Source organism: Epinephelus lanceolatus, chromosome 20 (assembly GCF_041903045.1).
Source record: "Epinephelus lanceolatus isolate andai-2023 chromosome 20, ASM4190304v1, whole genome shotgun sequence".
Lineage (NCBI taxonomy): Eukaryota > Metazoa > Chordata > Actinopteri > Perciformes > Serranidae > Epinephelus > Epinephelus lanceolatus.
Window position 1 is genome coordinate 40,467,027 of NC_135753.1, and position 18,815 is coordinate 40,485,841.

The 18,815-nt window shown below is 43.1% G+C and overlaps 1 protein-coding gene across 1 annotated transcript in view; it reads right to left on the reverse strand.

Annotated features, from left to right (window-relative positions):
• Positions 1-18,815, reverse strand: part of lama1 (laminin, alpha 1) — a 61,757-nt gene that overhangs the window by 11,872 nt on the left and 31,070 nt on the right. The window contains exons 25-45 of the mRNA XM_078162806.1: positions 18,576-18,719; positions 16,034-16,213; positions 15,371-15,556; positions 15,102-15,229; positions 14,835-14,949; positions 13,839-13,979; positions 9,815-9,933; positions 9,641-9,730; positions 9,308-9,501; positions 9,080-9,222; positions 8,815-8,913; positions 7,156-7,267; positions 6,896-7,052; positions 3,177-3,387; positions 2,743-2,859; positions 2,466-2,629; positions 2,242-2,377; positions 2,053-2,155; positions 1,167-1,283; positions 891-1,073; positions 658-812 (exon numbers count right to left, since the gene is read on the reverse strand). Coding sequence (XP_078018932.1) covers positions 658-812; positions 891-1,073; positions 1,167-1,283; positions 2,053-2,155; positions 2,242-2,377; positions 2,466-2,629; positions 2,743-2,859; positions 3,177-3,387; positions 6,896-7,052; positions 7,156-7,267; positions 8,815-8,913; positions 9,080-9,222; positions 9,308-9,501; positions 9,641-9,730; positions 9,815-9,933; positions 13,839-13,979; positions 14,835-14,949; positions 15,102-15,229; positions 15,371-15,556; positions 16,034-16,213; positions 18,576-18,719 — 2,994 coding nt within the window. The remainder of the gene's footprint in view (positions 1-657; positions 813-890; positions 1,074-1,166; positions 1,284-2,052; positions 2,156-2,241; positions 2,378-2,465; positions 2,630-2,742; positions 2,860-3,176; positions 3,388-6,895; positions 7,053-7,155; positions 7,268-8,814; positions 8,914-9,079; positions 9,223-9,307; positions 9,502-9,640; positions 9,731-9,814; positions 9,934-13,838; positions 13,980-14,834; positions 14,950-15,101; positions 15,230-15,370; positions 15,557-16,033; positions 16,214-18,575; positions 18,720-18,815) is intronic.

Consider the following 18,815-nt stretch of genomic DNA (forward strand, 5'->3'; position numbering starts at 1 on the left):
CGTATGCTCTCACTCAGTGGATGGATGATGTCACAGGAAGCCAATCTTACAAAGGAGGACCACACTTGTTTGTTTTGCTATGGAAGCTAACGTTAGCTAATGTGCTAAAAAGTTAGCGTTGCAGAGAAATCCAATATTCCTCTTAATCCCTCCCCAGTTTCTGATGAGGTGGACATAATAACCCTTAATACACATAACCTTATTCATCCCTACAACAGGAAATACTTTTTCCCTAACCTGATATGAAGTGTGCGCTGCACATGTGAGCATTTTTGATGATGGCCTCCGTCCAGTCCTTTGGTCTTATCACATTTAACCATAGTTGTCTTTGTTTTTGTTGACGGGCAGTGGCGGCTGGTTTTGAGCCATGACTCCTTCTATTCTGGCTCCCAATAACACAACAAGACAACACACATTTTACACTCCTATGGAGCCTACAGCCCTGTGGGGGAGAGGCACCTGCACCTCCAGCTGATAACATGACGTCATCGTGATGTCATAGTGATGTCACTTTGAGCCTCAAAAGGGTCCATACAGATGCTGTTTCAGTGATGCCACTGATGGTTCAAAGATGAGACAACTCCGTCTCCTCGTTTACACACCTTCTCTCTGTGTGTGTTTCAGGATATGTATTTCTGTGTGTGTATGTTTATGTACCGAGGCAGCCTGTCTTCTGGCCTGATCGATCAGCTCTCTGATGTCTGACAGATTCCTTCTCAGTGTTTCTCCCAGCATGCTCAGCGGTTTGATCCGACCCATCAGACGCTCTGTACGATGCTCTGCCTCCTCCAGCTTCTGCTGCACCTCATTGGCTGAAGAGACAGGAAACAGGAAGTGTGAGTACCGGACAGCTGCGTCTGAAATGTGTGACACTGTAAACGGATACAGACCTTCGGCGTGCGTGTAAGTCACCAGCCGGTTTGTCTCAGTAACTGTGTTGTTGGTGTTTTCCACCACAGAGGAAGAATCCTGCAGCTGCAGCCTGAGTCTGTGCAGCCACCGCAGCGCCTCCTGCAGGTCGGAGCGTGCTGCCGCAGCCTGAAGGTGAGTCTGCTGCAGCACCATGAATGAACCTGATGGAAAACAAACACCAATCAATCGATCAATCAATAAACCAATAAAATGACACGATGACATCAATGTGGGAGGAGCCTAAAATATCTCACTGTTAGAGAAGCTCTGCAGCTCTTTGGTTGGCTTACGGAGGAAGAGGGTGGAGTTATGGATGCCATCTCTGACCAATCGCAGTCTGCTGGTTACCGTGGAGACATTCAGCCGCAGGTCTGGAAAACAAATGGACAGATTGAATGAACATGGCAGAGAACATGACGGAGAACATGATGGAGGACATGGTGGAGAACATGGTGGAGAACATGATAGAGGACATGGTGGAGAACATGGTGGAGAACATGACGGAGAACACAATAGAGAACACGATGGAGAACACAATGGAGAACATGACAGAGAACATGCCAGAAAATGTGACAGAGGACATGACAGAGAAGATGACGGAGAACATGAGAGAGAACATGACGGAGAAAATGTGACGGAGGACATGATGGAGAATGTGACGGAGAACATGATGGGGATCATGACGGAGGACATGAGGGAGAACATGACAGAGGACATGACAGAGAAGATGACGGAGAACATGAGAGAGAACATGACGGAGAAAATGTGACGGAGAACATGATGGAGAATGTGACGGAGAACATGATGGGGATCATGACGGAGGACATGAGGGAGAACATGAAGGCGAACATGACGGAGAACATGACAGAGAACATGGCAGAGAACATGACGGAGAACATGATAGAGAACACCATAGAGAACATGACGGAGACATGAAGGAGTGCATGATGGAGAACGTGATGGAGAACTTGATGGAGAACATGACGGAGAACTTGATGGAGAACATGGTGGAGAACTTGATGGAGGACATGAGGGAGAACATGACGGAGGACATGAGGGAGAACATGATGGAGAACATGATAGAGAACATGACGAAGAATAGATTTGATGTTTAGAACGCGAGTAATAACAAACACAAACCTTTGAACGTCTCGTTGATCTGTCGACTTTCTTCTAAAACAGCGGTGCTGACTTTCAGTTTGGCTCCGCCCTCCTCTGACATCAGCTGCTCTGATAGGACGGTCTGAAAGACAAAATCATTAGAACGCAACTCTCACTCATATAATTTTTGGTGGGGGGGGGGGGGGGGTGTTGTCAACACACACTCACCACATTGAGAGCGACAGAGGCGGAGATGTGGGCGGTCACAGCAACCTGCTGGGCGGAGTCAACTTGGTGTGTGATGTCACTGTCAAGCTGAACTAATCGGCTGGCATTTGTTACATTACAAACTGATGACAGAGAGCTGAGGAAGAGGACAAGTGTTAACACACACATACACACATACACACACACACACACACACACACACACACACACACACACACATCTACCTGTGCATGGAGTGGGCGTGGCTCTGAAACCGGAGGGCGTGGCTTTCGGCATGGTAAACATTCTCCAAAGCATCAGTAACCTCCAGTCCAATGACCAGACTGTCCACCTGTTTCCTCAGCAGGGGTTGCCACTGATCCAGGTGACCGCGGAACACCTCCACCTGCTGCACACACACACACACACACACACACACACACACACAGGTTACTGTTGTTGTAATTACCATCACAGAGATATTGATCAGGTGGAGTGTGCAGGTGTGTGTGTGTGTCTCACTGAGGTGGTGTTGGTTAACTCCTCTGTCAGACTGACGGTATCGTCCAGCAGCAGCTGACTATCCTCCATCACTGCATCCACAGACAGACGGTCCACACTCAGGTTCCTGTGGACAGACTGACAGATGACAGGACATCAGTCATCAGTCACCAATAAACACTGACTCTGCACTTTGATCAGTAACTGATCAATAACTGATCGATAACTAATCAATAACTGATAAATAACTGATCAATATCTGATCAATAACTGATCAATATCTGATCAATATCTGATTAGCAACTGATCAACAACTGATTAATAACTGATTAATAACTGATTAATAAGTGATCAATAACTGATGTTTTATATCATAAACAGGATTTTTGTCATTGTTCTTGTTCAGTTTACCTGAAAATAAGTGTGTATGTGTGTATGTGTGTGTGTGTGTGTACCTGGTAGTCGAGCAGCAATGTGTGTGCGTCGTCCAGCAGAGTGTGTGTTTGTGTGTTTTGTTGCGCGGTTTTGGTCAGCTGTGTGTGTGCATATTGCAGTGTTTCCATGCCAACAGTGAGGGGGGCTGAGAGGAGTCGGAGCCTGTTGTCAACCTCCATCCTGCTGGACAGGAGGTCCACCTGCAGCGAGTGGACGAGAGACTCTGAGAGGCTGCAGGGAGAGAGAGAGAACGAGCGTCAGACACACACGCACGCACACGCGCGCGCACGCACGCACGCACGCACACGCTTACGTGCACGCGCGCGCGCACACACACACACACACACACACACACTATGAAGTCCTATCCATATCAAAATAAGCAGATACACGCGCAGCAACGTGTGTGTGCATGCGTAATTAACATAGTAAATTTTGGTACGTGTGCGTGCGCACATGCGTTGCTACATGCGGATTGTATTTCACGCGTAAGTATAGTATGCATACTATACTTACAGCTTGTGCACATCCGTCACTGTTGGAGAAATGTTGTTAAGCGTTCACACACACGTGCGTTTGCACTTGTTGATACTATGCAACCGGAAGTTTATCTGCATTGCACACACCAGTCCGCGTACATGAACGCCTCACGTAGTTTCCTTTTCCATTTCATTCTATTTCTGTGTTCTATTTTCATCCAGTAGATGGTGCCATCGAGCCAATAATACACTCTATATAGACATGTATAATTAGAGTTTTTTTTTAAAAGTAATATTATTAGATATAATTGAAAAAAACACAAACACAAAGTTAGTAGACTAGATACAGTTTTTTTTAGTATTGTGGAAGAAAGTATTTGCATTAAATATTTATTGTACCATTCACAGAGAGCAGAGTTAGCTCACTGGGTCAAGTGAGGGTGCTAGGATTACAGTCTAAACAGTGTTTTTTGTGTGTATTAAAACAAAAATTCTTAGATCAAACTGCAAAAGAAGAACAGAAAGTCTGAAGCCTAATTATGTATTTTCTTCATTATCAGCCAATTCTGGAAGAAAATATTTGACTGAAATAAATTATGGTAAAGCTCACTACGCAAGGCAAGTTTATTTGTATAGCACATTTCAACAACAAGGCAATTCAAAGTGCTTTACATAAAATATACAGCAAGTAAAAGCAATAGGCAACATAAAAAGACATTAATCACATTAATGTAACTATAATTAAGTTAGAATTAAAACATAGATAGGTGACAGAAATAAAACCTCAACAGAAGACAGATAAAACAGAATAAAAGTTTCAGTGCAGTGTGAGAAGAAGAAGGCTCAGATTTGATTTAATCAAAGGCAGCAGCAAACAGAAAAGTCTTCAGCCCTGATTTTAGAGAACTGAGAGTTGCAGCACACCTGCAGTTTTCAGGGAGTTTGTTCCAGATATGTGGAGCATAAAAACTAAATGCTGCTTCTCCATGTTTAGCAGACTGGTGTGCGTGATGCAGATAAACTTCCAGTTGCGTAGAATCAACAAGTGCAAACGTGCGTGTGTGTGTGGACACTTACAGTTTTTCTCAATTGTTTACACACAAATACTGGTACTTGAGACACAATGACCACAACATGTTACTCATGCACCAACCCCCTGAACCAATTCTGCTAAACTACAAGCACAATTCCTGCTTTACACTCAAATTGCAGTTCTAAAACACATTTTTTTCAAAACACTACACACAATTCTCTGCATTTGGCACAATTTTCATGAAGAAAATCTCTTGTTTTCACAAAGAACACACTGTCATTCAAAATTCTAAAGTTAATTGCCCTACTATGCACACTGACTCATCACATGGGCAAACACCTGTCACACAGTTTTACAATTAGCAATCAGAGCTTTAGCATAAAAGGGCAACAGGTGAGCTTTTCTGTTTTGGAGCAATGGATGCCAACATTGGAAACAGAGGCAGAACCAAAGCCAGAGGAGTGAGAGTAAGAGGAGGAGGACGGAGAGGACGAGGACGAGGAAGGCCAAGGACCGTAATCTCTGATGAGATCCAAGCCACTTTTTCTGCCTGGAGATGGAAACTGTATGACCGAAATCCACAAACGCGTATACCCCTTCTCAAAGCTATGGTAGACGCATGTGGAGATATAGCAGTTGATGCTTTTCATGGCTGGATTCGCCATGCTAGGCGATATTTCCCCCGCTGCTTGGCCAGGGAAAACATTGCTTGTGATGTGGATGAGGTGCTGTGTCCAGACCGAAACAGAAGCGAGGATGCAGCATAGTTTTTTTTTTGTTTTTTTTTTTACTGTAACTGTATACAGTAAATTCTTCTGTTGTTTTGTATGTAGACCACTGTATGTGCAACGTTGTGTTGGTTGGGATGTACACTGTGTACATTGTTTTTGTGGGGAAAAATAAAATATATTTGTTACCGTGTATTTGTGCGTTCTGAGTATAAAAACAATATTCTAAAATATTTTACAACACACTTATGTGTGTACTGTCTGTAGTAAGTGTAACACTGAACAAAAAAAGGCCTAAGTCATTATGATGAATGGAGAAGAAGTGTTTTCCATTCATCATAGTGTTTTACATTGAGCACATCAGTGTTCAACTGGTTCTTATAAATGTCTGTTCATATGATGGTTTGTGTGTGTCATTTGAAAACAAAATACCATTTTGAGAAGAAATAATATTGTTTTGAATGTAAAGTTTCATTTTGCAGGAGAATTGAGGGGTTTTGCCCATTGTGTGTGTGTGTTTTTTGATTTGTGTGTAGAGTTCTGAGAGTATGAGGCATGCTTTCAGAAAATGTGTGTAAACAATCGAGAAAAACTGTAACACCATTTCTCCAATGATGACAGACGGACGTGCACACGCTGTAAGTACAGTACGCATCTTCTTGTTACGTGTGATGTAGTTTGCGCATGTCATAGTACACGTGCGTGTGCGTGTGTGACAAAAATGTTCTATTATTTTCATGTGTGTGTTTATGCATGCGTTCGCAAAAAACGCATAAATGTTACGCGTAGTGTGATGGAAAATTCGGGTATTTAAACATATTTAACCTATAATGTGTTGAATAAGGTTACTTGTTTTGATGAAACTGAACTTCTAGTCTAATGATATGTGTTGCTCATTTAACCTCTACTGTGACAGCAGTGAGAGACACCAAGGTCACAAGCCAGGGAGGCTCAGACACCAAGATTATGAGCCAGGGAGGACAACAAGTGTCCTTGTTAGTCTGAAGAGATGTTATATTTTAGGAATGTCAAGGCGCCACATATTTTGACTGTTGATGTGCATGTGTTATGGGAACTATAAAGATAGCAGGGCGAGAGAACTTGCTAGTCATTCACTGACTGACTGTTCATGCGCTTGTATGTGTGTGTCTCCATTCAAGAATGCTTATTAAAACTCAAGAAAGACAGCCGACGTGTGAAGACTTTTTCTTTAAACTGTTCATTAAATAGTAGTTTTGCCACCACAGTAGTCACACTGCATGTAGCAGTCATCATGCGTACACGTGCACGTGCACGTTTGACCATTATAAATCAATGGGAAAACTACATGACATGTCAAATTTTGCTTTCCTGCACAGGCGTCAAAGCACGTGCGTGTGACACATTCAGTCGATAGCTGAAACGTATGGTACGCCATACACACACATGCACACACACGTATGCATATACACACACCCCCACCCACACACACACTCACACACACACACACAAACACTCACCTGAGCTCTTGATTGGCTGCAGCACTGGCGGCTGAGAGGTCGACAGCTCTGATGGTTTCCAACATGGACGCCACCTCCTCCAGCTGATGCGTCTGATTGGCTGAATCAAACTCCTCCACTGTGGTGTGGTTCAGCAGCTCTGCCTCCCTCTGAAGCTCTGGACCAATCAGAAGTTTTTATGTCACTGGTTCGTTAAACGGTCGTTTTCTGCTGGTTATGATGTCACTGATGATGCGCTCACAGTGTCTCAGTGTTCTTACTCTGAATGTTTTCCTGCAGCTGCCCAACGCTCTGCAGCAGCACTGCACACTGGGAAAGGCTGTTGTTGGTGGACACGCCCACTTTCTGCAGGTCATCAGACAGACGTGGGACCTTTCCAATCAGGAGGAGGGAAACAGATCAGACTTTCATTAGTACACGCCCCCTGAATATTACAGTTTTTCTCAATTGCTAAAACACTAAAACCCATTGGCTGAACAAAGTTCGCAGTTGCCTGAACTCATTTAGCTAATTGTGCAGTCTGTTTTCAATACCTTAAACCATTTCACATGGTAAAACACAATTTGCAGATCTCACTTAAGCTTTTCAGCAGAACTCTAAACACATTCTCATTCTCAAAACACATTCTGCACTCTAATGCACATGTCATCCATACTGGTAAACACAAGTGGCAACAATCAAATACAAATAGAGAACACATGTCATTGATTAAACACAATCACTGAAAATTGATTTCACTTGTTTCAAATCATGTGACACAACCAATATAAGCCAGTTCAGAGAGCAAACAGGTTGTTGAAGGTGGGACGGAGAAAGTCAGGAGGGAAAATATTGCTTGTGATGTCGACGAAGTGCTCTGGCCTGACCCAGCCCAAAGACAAGAAGAAGCACATTGATCACATGTTTACTCCTTTGATTTTTGTATTGTATACTGTAGTACAGTGCATTGTAGGCTGTATACTGTACAATAAACAAATTGTTTGGCCCTGAACATTGTGCTTTCCATTTGTTTACAGTACTGACTGCTCAATAGATTTTGACTGGTTGCAGGTTCATATCAACAAAGAACAAGAATTACAGTATCACAGAAACAAAGCACAAGTTTGTGAGATGCAGGATACAGTACTGTAAAAATAGGGGTACAAGGAGGAGGAAGAACAAAAAAAATTGCAAAGAGCAAAGCAGAGTAGAATTTCTGATCAATTTTCACCTACTATGATAGAACATGTTTTCATTCATCAAAAGACAATGATGGAAAAATATGAAATTTGTTTTGAGATTAAAAATGTACTTCTCCCTGAGAACTATATGTTTTGAACAATGTGTTTTCTATTTTTTGGTGTATTGTTTACTGACTTCTTGATAGTGTATATCATTTTGATCGCTTTGTTTATGATTTGAGAGCAGTGTTTGGTTTTGAGCACAGTTAAATCTGTTTTGAGGCGAAAGTTTCATTTTGCACGAGGAGTCAGAGGTTTTGTAAATAGTGCTTGAAGCTGAGGTTTGTGTTTAATGTTTTCAGAAAATGGAGCAAGGTTTCAGAAATTGTGTTTTAGCAATTGAGAAAAACTGTAAAGACAATGTTCGATCACAGAGCAGGTTGCGGCAGTCGCTGATGTCACAACACGGATCTAATGTTCTATAATCTGTTTACTGATGTCACTGTGATGTCACTGTGATGATATTGTGATGTCACTGTGATCTGTTTATCTGAAGTTATAATAATAATGATAATGATCTGTTATCTGTCTCAGGTGAGATCACGTGAGTTCACCTTCAGGTGAGTTCAGGTGAGATCAGCAGACTTCAGGTGAGTTCAGATCAGATCAGGTGAGCTCAGGTGAGCTCAGATCAGTTCAGGTGAGATCAGGTAAGTTCAGGTAAAGTAGGGAGCCTGTGCCGGAGGGATCCATGTTTACCTGCTGCAGCAGGGTGCTGAGGTCAGAGGTCAGATGTCTGAGCTCATCTTCCACTCTGGACAGACGAAGAGCGACCGAGCTGTTTTCTGAAAACGCCACCTGTATGAACACACAGTCAGTAACACATTACATCAGATGGTCATGATGTCACAGTCTGTGATGTCACAGCTGGTTTCACTTCACGAGGAGATGGACACTGTGTCTTCACGGGGACACTCGTGTCTCCAGGTGAGACGCCAGGGTGCCTTGTGCGTTGTGTGTTTACCTGGATGACTCTGGTCTGGTTCTCCAGTAACACCAGCTGGCGGTACGGCGCCATGGTGACAGCACTCAGGTTGACAGACAGAAAGTGGTTGTGTAGTTTTTCCAGGTCATCCAACAGAACACCGGAACACTTGTCATCACACGCTGAGTCAGAAACAAACACACAGATGAGCTCTGGTAACACGTGACGTGTGAACACGTGTGTGTGTGTGTGTGTGTTGTTACTCACACACACACTCCGCTGCCTGAAGGACGTGCCTCTCGTCACACTGGTCACATGACAGACCTGTGACCCCAGCCTTGCACTCACACTGTCCACTCAGCGGGTCACATAGCGGCTGCAGTGAGCCCCACCCACTGCAGTTACACTGCGAACACACCCCGCCCACCGATAAGGGGTTACCATAGTAACCAACAGAACACCTGCAGGATGAAAGCCTATAGTCAGTGATGTCACAGCAGAGCTGTCAGGTGATTAGCTGACTGAGGTCAGAATTTAAAAACAAAAGAAACAGTGACGAGCGGAGCTGTCAGGTGACGGCTGTGATGTCATCATTCCCACCTCTCACAGTATCTCCCCTCGTATCCTGTTTGACAGGCGGTGCAGCGGAGATCACCGAGGGCTCCATCTGACACACACGTGGGACTGAAACTGCACACACACACACACACACATGGCTAAAGTCAACAGAATCAATAAATGAAAGGGTTAAACATAAACAGGGTGCAGTGTTACCTGTTGTCCTGAAGGGGGCAGGCACACAGCGAGCAGTCGCTGATGGAGCCGCTGACGTTCCCATAATACCCCGGAGCACACAGCTCACAGCTCCGCCCACTGGTGTGATGTTGGCAGCCCTGTTCAAAAAAACAGAAACTTGTAGCCAGGCTGACTGAGAGTCAAAGCTCTATTGAGCCTTGTATTCCTTTAGCCTAGGCTGACCAAACGTCCTCTTTTGCCCGGACATGTCCACTTTTCACGTCCTGGCCGGGGCGTCCGGGGGGTGTTTATAAATTGATGATAATGTCCGGTTTTCCTTGTGTGTGTGTGTGTGTGTGTGTGTGTGTGTGTGTGTGTGTGTGTTAGAGTGCAGCACGGGTCGCATATTTCTGTCTGAACCTGACGGTCATTCTGTTTTGTTATGTCCGAAACCGAACCGAGCCCGACATTATTTAATTACTAAAGCACTGAGTTTGTGTCACACAGTTGTTATGGTTACAGGCTATTTAACAGGCCGGGCGTGCGCTTGGGTGCTCCGCGGAGAGGGAGACCTCTGTGTGAGACGGGAGCGGGCAGCGAGAGGTCCGAGGCTTCCAGCGTGGGGAGAGGGAGAAATATAACAAAATGAGATAAAATAGGAAAAACCTGTCTCCCTCTTTTATTTTATTTTCAGCGTTTAATCAAGGCGGAGGCGGGCGGCTGGAGGTCCGAGACTTCCAGAGAGGGGAGAGGTAGAAACAAACAGCCAATGTGTGTCTGTGTGTGTTATGTTCAGGTGTTGTCACGTAAATAACAGTGCCCAAGCAATAAACAGGACAGACAATAGGATTTTATTTATTTTTACACTACATTTTCACTGAAAGCTGACCGAATCCGACCCGAGCCCGAATACAATTCATACATTTTTGACCGAGCCGGCCTGACTCGTCGGGACCCGTCGGGCTCGGATCGGGTAGCCACACTCTAGTGTGTGTACGTGTCCCCTATCTATAGGGGCCTATCTGAATTTCTGTCTTTGAGAGATATTATTTTGTAATATAACTGAATTTTTTATCCATACATATAAACTTTAAATATATTAAAATTATAAGGCATCTTTGAGTAAACTGCGAGTATCATTTAGGTAGGCTAAGTAAGTAAGTAAGTAAGTAGCTTAAGTAGCTTTTTTAATGACAAAATTCTAACTATTAGAGGCAAAATTCATGACCTCCTGTTCTCAGATAGTATGTATCTAACCTCAAACACAGCTGTAAGACCTAATATATATTTAGATTGCTTCTCCCCGATTTCTCTTCAAGAATTGGCCGCAGTGATTTCTTCATCTAAATCATCAACGTGTCTCTTAGACCCCATCCCAACTAGGCTACTTAAGGAGGTCTTTCCTTTAGTTAACACTCATATATTAGATATGATCAATATATCCTTATTAACAGGCTATGTACCACAGTCTTTTAAGGTAGCTGTAATTAAACCTCTCCTAAAAAAGCCCACCCTGGATCCAGAGGTGTTAGCCAACTATAAACCAATATCTAATTTTCCCTTTCTTTCAAAGATTAAAAGGTTAACTCATATCGCAGCGGTGCCTGGATAGTGTGACGTGTGTGGTTGTGCTGCTGCCGTGGTCCTGCCAGATGCCTCCTGCTGCTGCTGCCATCATTAGTCATTAGTCATACTTCTACTGTTATTATACACATATGATTATTGTCACACATGTATACTGTCAGATATTAATATATACTTTCAACATATTGTACCACAGTAGCCAGAAGTATAACTATAATATTATTACTTTCATTAATGTTGTTGTAAGCTACTGTCATTACCTGCATCTCTCTCTCTGTCTCTCTCTCTGTCTCTCTCTCTGTCTCATTGTGTCATATGGATTACTGTTAATTTATTATGCTGATCTGTTCTGTACGACATCTATTGCACGTCTGTCCGTCCTGGAAGAGGGATCCCTCCTCAGTTGCTCTTCCCGAGGTTTCTACCGTTTTTTTTCCCCGTTAAAGGGTTTTTTTGGGGAGTTTTTCCTGATCAGCTGTGAGGGTCATAAGGACAGAGCGATGTTGTACGCTGTAAAGCCCTGTGAGGCAAATTGTGATTTGTGATATTGTGCTTTATAAATAAAATTGATTGATTGATTGATTCTTGGGTTCATCCCTATATCCCTCCTCAACTCGTCTGTCCTAGACTACTCTGTCCTCTGTCCTAGACTCCTCTGTCTTCGATCACTTGACCCGGAAATCGATTCAGACTCGCTTTCTTGTAAGACATCTCAATTTGTTAAATATACTCAGAGCAGGCGAGGAGTCAAGGAGAGAGGAGAGGGGAAGTAGGTGAGGGTACAGGAGTGCAGCATTTTACTGAACCCTGATTGATATCAGTTAATGATCAGACTGATCTGACTCATCAGTTTCATACAAAGTGAAGACAGATCAAAGATTAAACTCAGAGACACATTTACATTGGATTTGTTTTCTGATTCACTGAGTTAAAAATCTGTCTGTCAGAGAGCCTGTCTGTCTGTCAGAGTCTGTCTGTCTGTCAGAAAGTCTGCCTGTCAGAGTCCGTCTGTCTGTCAGAGAGCCTGTCTGTCTGTCTGTCAGAGATTCTGTCTGTCTGTCTGTCTGTCTGTCTGTCAGAGAGTCTGTATGTCTGTCAGAGAGCCTGTCTGTCTGTCTGTCTGTCTGTCAGAGAGCCTGTCTATGTTACAGTTTTTCTCAATTGTTTACACACAAATACTGGTACTTGAGACACAATGACCACAACATGTAACTCATGCACCAACCCCCTGAACCAATTCTGCTAAACTACAAGCACAATTCCTGCTTTACACTCAAATTGCAGTTCTAAAACACATTTTTTTCAAAACACTACACACAATTCTCTGCATTTGGCACAATTTTCATGAAGAAAATCTCTTGTTTTCACAAAGAACACACTGTCATTCAAAATTCTAAAGTTAATTGCCCTACTATGCACACTGACTCATCACATGGGCAAACACCTGTCACACAGTTTTACAATTAGCAATCAGAGCTTTAGCATAAAAGGGCAACAGGTGAGCTTTTCTGTTTTGGAGCAATGGATGCCAACATTGGAAACAGAGGCAGAGCCAAAGCCAGAGGAGTGAGAGTAAGAGGAGGAGGACGGAGAGGACGAGGACGAGGAAGGCCAAGGACCGTAATCTCTGATGAGATCCAAGCCACTTTTTCTGCCTGGAGATGGAAACTGTATGACCGAAATCCACAAACACGTATACCCCTTCTCCAAGCTATGGTAGACGCATGTGGAGATATAGCAGTTGATGCTTTTCTTGGCTGGATTCGCCATGCTAGGCGATATTTCCCCCGCTGCTTGGCCAGGGAAAACATTGCTTGTGATGCAGATGAAGTGCTGTGTCTAGACCGAAACAGAAGCGAGGATGCAGCACAGTTTTGTTTTTTTTTTTTTACTGTAACTGTATACAGTAAATTCTTCTGTTGTTTTGTATGTAGACCACTGTATGTGCAACTTTGTGTTGGTGGGGATGTACACTGTGTACATTGTTTTTGTGGGAAAAATAAAATATATTTGTTACCGTGTATTTGTGCGTTCTGAGTATAAAAACAATATTCTAAAATATTTTACAACACACTTATGTATGTACTGTCTGTAGTAAGTGTAACACTGAACAAAAAAAGGCCTAAGTCATTATGATGAATGGAGAAGAAGTGTTTTCCATTCATCATAGTGTTTTACATTGAGCACATCAGTGTTCAACTGGTTCTTATAAATGTCTGTTCATATGATGGTTTGTGTGTGTCATTTGAAAACAAAATACCATTTTGAGAAGAAATAACATTGTTTTGAATGTAAAGTTTCATTTTGCAGGAGAATTGAGGGGTTTTGCCCATTGTGTGTGTGTGTTTTTTGATTTGTGTGTAGAGTTCTGAGAATATGAGGCATGCTTTCAGAAAATGTGTGTAAACAATCGAGAAAAACTGTAATGCTATGTATGTTAACCTGTGTTGGCGTGCGTTGGCGTGTCTTGACGTGTTACCTGACAGGCTCCAGTCTCCATGTCACAGCTCTCACTGTGGTTGTTGCAGCGACATCGAACACAAGGTTGAACAAACAGAGACTTCTGACTCTGAGATGACAACTCAGACAGAGGCTGACGGAAATAACCTGCAGCACAGTCCTAAAGAGGGACAGAGAGACAGGTGGGACAGAGACAGGTGAGACAGAGACAGGTGAAACAGCTTAGACAGAGACAGGTGACAAAGGCAAGTGAGACAGAGACAGGTGAATCAGGTGAGACAGAGACAGCCAGGTGAGATGGAGACAGGTAAAAAGGTGAGACAGATACAGGTGAGACAGAGACAGGTAAAAAAAAGGTGAGACAGAGACAGGTGAGACAGAGACAAAGAAAGTGAGACAGAGACAAAGACAGAGACAGGTGAGACAGAGACAGGTGAAAAAAGTGAGACAGAGACAGGTGAGACAGAGACAAGTGAAACAGGTGAGACAGAGACAAGTGAAACAGGTGAGACAGAGACAGGTAAAACAGGTGAGACAGAGACAGGTGAAACAGGTGAGACAGACACAGGTGAAACAGAGACAGGTGAAACAGGTGAGAATGACAGGTGAGACAGACAGGTGAAACAGGTGAGACAGAGACAGATAAAACAGGTGAGACAGAAACAGGTGAAACAGGTGAGACTGAGACAGATAAAACAGGTGAGACAGAGACAGGTGAAACAGGTGAGACAGAGGCAGGTGAGACAAAGACAGAGACAGGTGAAACAGGTGAGACACCTAACCCTGTTACAAATAAATTTGATAAACTAAACTAAACTAAACCAGTATTACCAGTATAACCAATATAACCAGTATAACTAGTATAGCCAGTATTACCAGTGTAACCATTGTAACCAGTTCAAGCAGTGTAACCAATGTAACCAGTATAATCAGTGTAACCAGTATAACCAGTATAGGTACTGCAGTGTCTCTTTGCTGTGGTGTCTGTGGTTGCTATGGTAACAGGTGTCAGCACCTGACAGGACAGTCCTGTGTAACCAGGTGGACAGGTGCAGGACTCGATCAGTCTGGCCACGCCTTCTTCATCTGACCCCGCCTCCACTGCTGTCTCCATGGTGATGTTAGAGATCCTTAAAAACACAGAAAATGACATCATCAAAGCTGATGTCACTGTTACTGCAGGTGTTGGTCATGTGACCCACCTGTTGCATGTGTGTGTGTGTGTGTGTGTGTGTGTGTGTGTGTGTGTGTGTGTGGTTTGTGTGTGTGTGTGTGTGTGTACCTGCTCTGCTGCAATTGTGTCCCGTACGAAGCCTTGATGATGATGTACTCGACATCACTGAGGACGGACAGGAAGTCAGCGTGACTCACCGACTTCTCGGAAACTGAGTTAAAATACTTCCACTTGTGCTGTAACACATAAACACACACACACACACACACGCACACACACACACACACACACACACACACACACACGCACGCACACACAGAGTATGATAAACTGTTGCAAAAATCTCTCTGCTTTCCCATAATTCCTTGCAGCCGTACCTCTGTCATCGTGATGTCATGACGTGTCCTGATGCTGTTGCTAGGGACGATCATGTCAGTATATATCACCAGCTTCCTCATGGTCCCGCCCCTTATTAGGACCTGAGGCTCCTGATTGGACAATCCTGAGCCATCCTCAGCGTAAAAGGTGATGATGTAAGACAGCAGACCGCCGTATGACATCAGCTACACAATAAAGACAACAAAGTTCACATTTTAGTACTTGATAAAGACATCAAAGTACACACTTTAGTACACGATAAGGACAACAAAGTACACACTTTAGTACTTGATAAGGACAGCAAAGTACACACTTAAGTACACGATAAGGACATCAAAGTACACACTTTAGTACTTGATAAGAACAACAAAGTACACACTTTAGTACTCGATAAAGACAACAAAGCACACACTATAGTACTTGATAAAGACATCAAAGTAAACACTTTAGTACTTGATGAAGACATCAAAGTACACACTTTAGTACTCGATAAAGACAGCAAAGTACACACTTTAGTACTTGATAAAGACATCAAAGTACACACTTTAGTACTTGATAAAGACATCAAAGTACACACTTAAGTACAGGGTAAGGACTACAAAGTACACACTTTAATACACGATAAGAACAACAGAGGGTCGGGGTGTGCAGATTAACAGTACCTGTGGGCCTTCGAACTGGGGGGGCAGTCTCCAGTAGAGCGGGCCAGCCAACCTGCTGGTGTTGAGCTGTCTGGTGTCGAGCAGCATGTCTCCGCCCTGCTGGTACACTCCTGATACGACACCCTGCAGGTTGGACTGACTGACCACTGAGAGCAGACGAGGAGAGCGGCCCAGGGTGATCTGTGGGTGGGGGAGGGGTGGTGTACAGTGTAAATACATTTCGTCATATATGTATGGAGTACATATGTGTATGTATGCAGTTCACATGCCTATGTATATAGTACACCTGGGTATATATGTATGGAGTACATATGTGTATGTATGCAGTATACATATTTATATAGTTCACCTGTGTATATATATGCAGTACATATGTGTATGTATGCAGTACACATGTCTATGTATATAGTACACACACACACACACACACACATATATATATACAGTACAGGCCAAAAGTTTGGACAGACCTTCTCATTCAATGCGTTTTCTTTATTTTCATGACTATTTACATTGTAGATTCTCACTGAAGGCATCAAAACTATGAATGAACACGTGGAGTTATGTACTTAACAAAAAAAGGTGAAATAACTGAAAACATGTTTTATATTCTAGTTTCTTCAAAATAGCCACCCTTTGCTCTGATTACTGCTTTGCACACTCTTGGCATTCTCTCCATGAGCTTCAAGAGGTAGTCACCTGAAATGGTTTTCCAACAGTCTTGAAGGAGTTCCCAGAGGTGTTTAGCACTTGTTGGCCCCTTTGCCTTCACTCTGCGGTCCAGCTCACCCCAAACCATCTGGATTGGGTTCAGGTCCGGTGACTGTGGAGGCCAGGTCATCTGCCACAGCACTCCATCACTCTCCTTCTTGGTCAAATAGCCCTTACACAGCCTGGAGGTGTGTTTGGGGTCATTGTCCTGTTGAAAAATAAATGATGGTCCAACTAAACGCAAACCGGATGGGATGGCATGTCGCTGCAGGATGCTGTGGTAGCCATGCTGGTTCAGTGTGCCTTCAATTTTGAATAAATCCCCAACAGTGTCACCAGCAAAACACCCCCACACCATCACACCTCCTCCTCCATGCTTCACAGTGGGAACCAGGCATGTGGAATCCATCCGTTCACCTTTTCTGCGTCTCACAAAGACACGGCGGTTGGAACCAAAGATCTCAAATTTGGACTCATCAGACCAAAGCACAGATTTCCACTGGTCTAATGTCCATTCCTTGTGTTTCTTGGCCCAAACAAATCTCTTCTGCTTGTTGCCTCTCCTTAGCAGTGGTTTCCTAGCAGCTATTTGACCATGAAGGCCTGATTGGCGCAGTCTCCTCTTAACAGTTGTTCTAGAGATGGGTCTGCTGCTAGAACTCTGTGTGGCATTCATCTGGTCTCTGATCTGAGCTGCTGTTAACTTGCCATTTCTGAGGCTGGTGACTCGGATGAACTTATCCTCAGAAGCAGAGGTGACTCTTGGTCTTCCTTTCCTGGGTCGGTCCTCATGTGTGCCAGTTTCGTTGTAGCGCTTGATGGTTTTTGCGACTCCACTTGGGGACACATTTAAAGTTTTTGCAATTTTCCGGACTGACTGACCTTCATTTCTTAAAGTAATGATGGCCACTGGTTTTTCTTTAGTTAGCTGATTGGTTCTTGCCATAATATGAATTTTAACAGTTGTCCAATAGGGCTGTCGGCTGTGTATTAACCTGACTTCTGCACAACACAACTGATGGTCCCAACCCCATTGATAAAGCAAGAAATTCCACTAATTAACCCTGATAAGGCACACCTGTGAAGTGGAAACCATTTCAGGTGACTACCTCTTGAAGCTCATGGAGAGAATGCCAAGAGTGTGCAAAGCAGTAATCAGAGCAAAGGGTGGCTATTTTGAAGAAACTAGAATATAAAACATGTTTTCAGTTATTTCACCTTTTTTTGTTAAGTACATAACTCCACATGTGTTCATTCATAGTTTTGATGCCTTCAGTGAGAATCTACAATGTAAATAGTCATGAAAATAAAGAAAACGCATTGAATGAGAAGGTGTGTCCAAACTTTTGGCCTATACTGTATATATATATATATATATATATATATATATATATATATATATATATGTATATAGTACATATTTATGCAGTAAACATGTGTATGTATATAGTATACATGTGAATATATATGCAGTACATATGTGTACGTATATAGTACATGTGTGTATGCATATAGTACAGGTGTATATATGCAGTTCACATGTGTATGTATGTAGTACAAGTGTGTATGCATATAGTCCACACGTGTGTATATATATATACATATATATGTATATATATATATATATATATATATATATATATATATGTATATGCAGTAGAGATGTGTATGCATATAGTACACATGTGTATATATGTGCAGTACGCGTGTGTATGTATGTAGTACACATGTGTATGCATATAGTATACATGTGTATATATGTGCAGTATGCGTGTGTATGTATGCAGTGCACCTGTGTCTATATGCAGTACACACGTGTACATATACTCACAGGTACTCTGTAGAGCCCGCCCCTCTCCTCACAGTCTGTACTGAGTCCTGAACAGAAACATGGCGAGCAGCCTTCTGGATTCTCAGCGGACAGAGCGAACCGACCAGAGACACACTCTTCACACCGCCGACCGGAAACTCCCACCTAAACACACACAACCACTGTGTCAAATATTTGTATACACAAAAACACACACTCATCAGATGACATCAGCCACAGGTGGGCGGAGTTTTTTGTTAT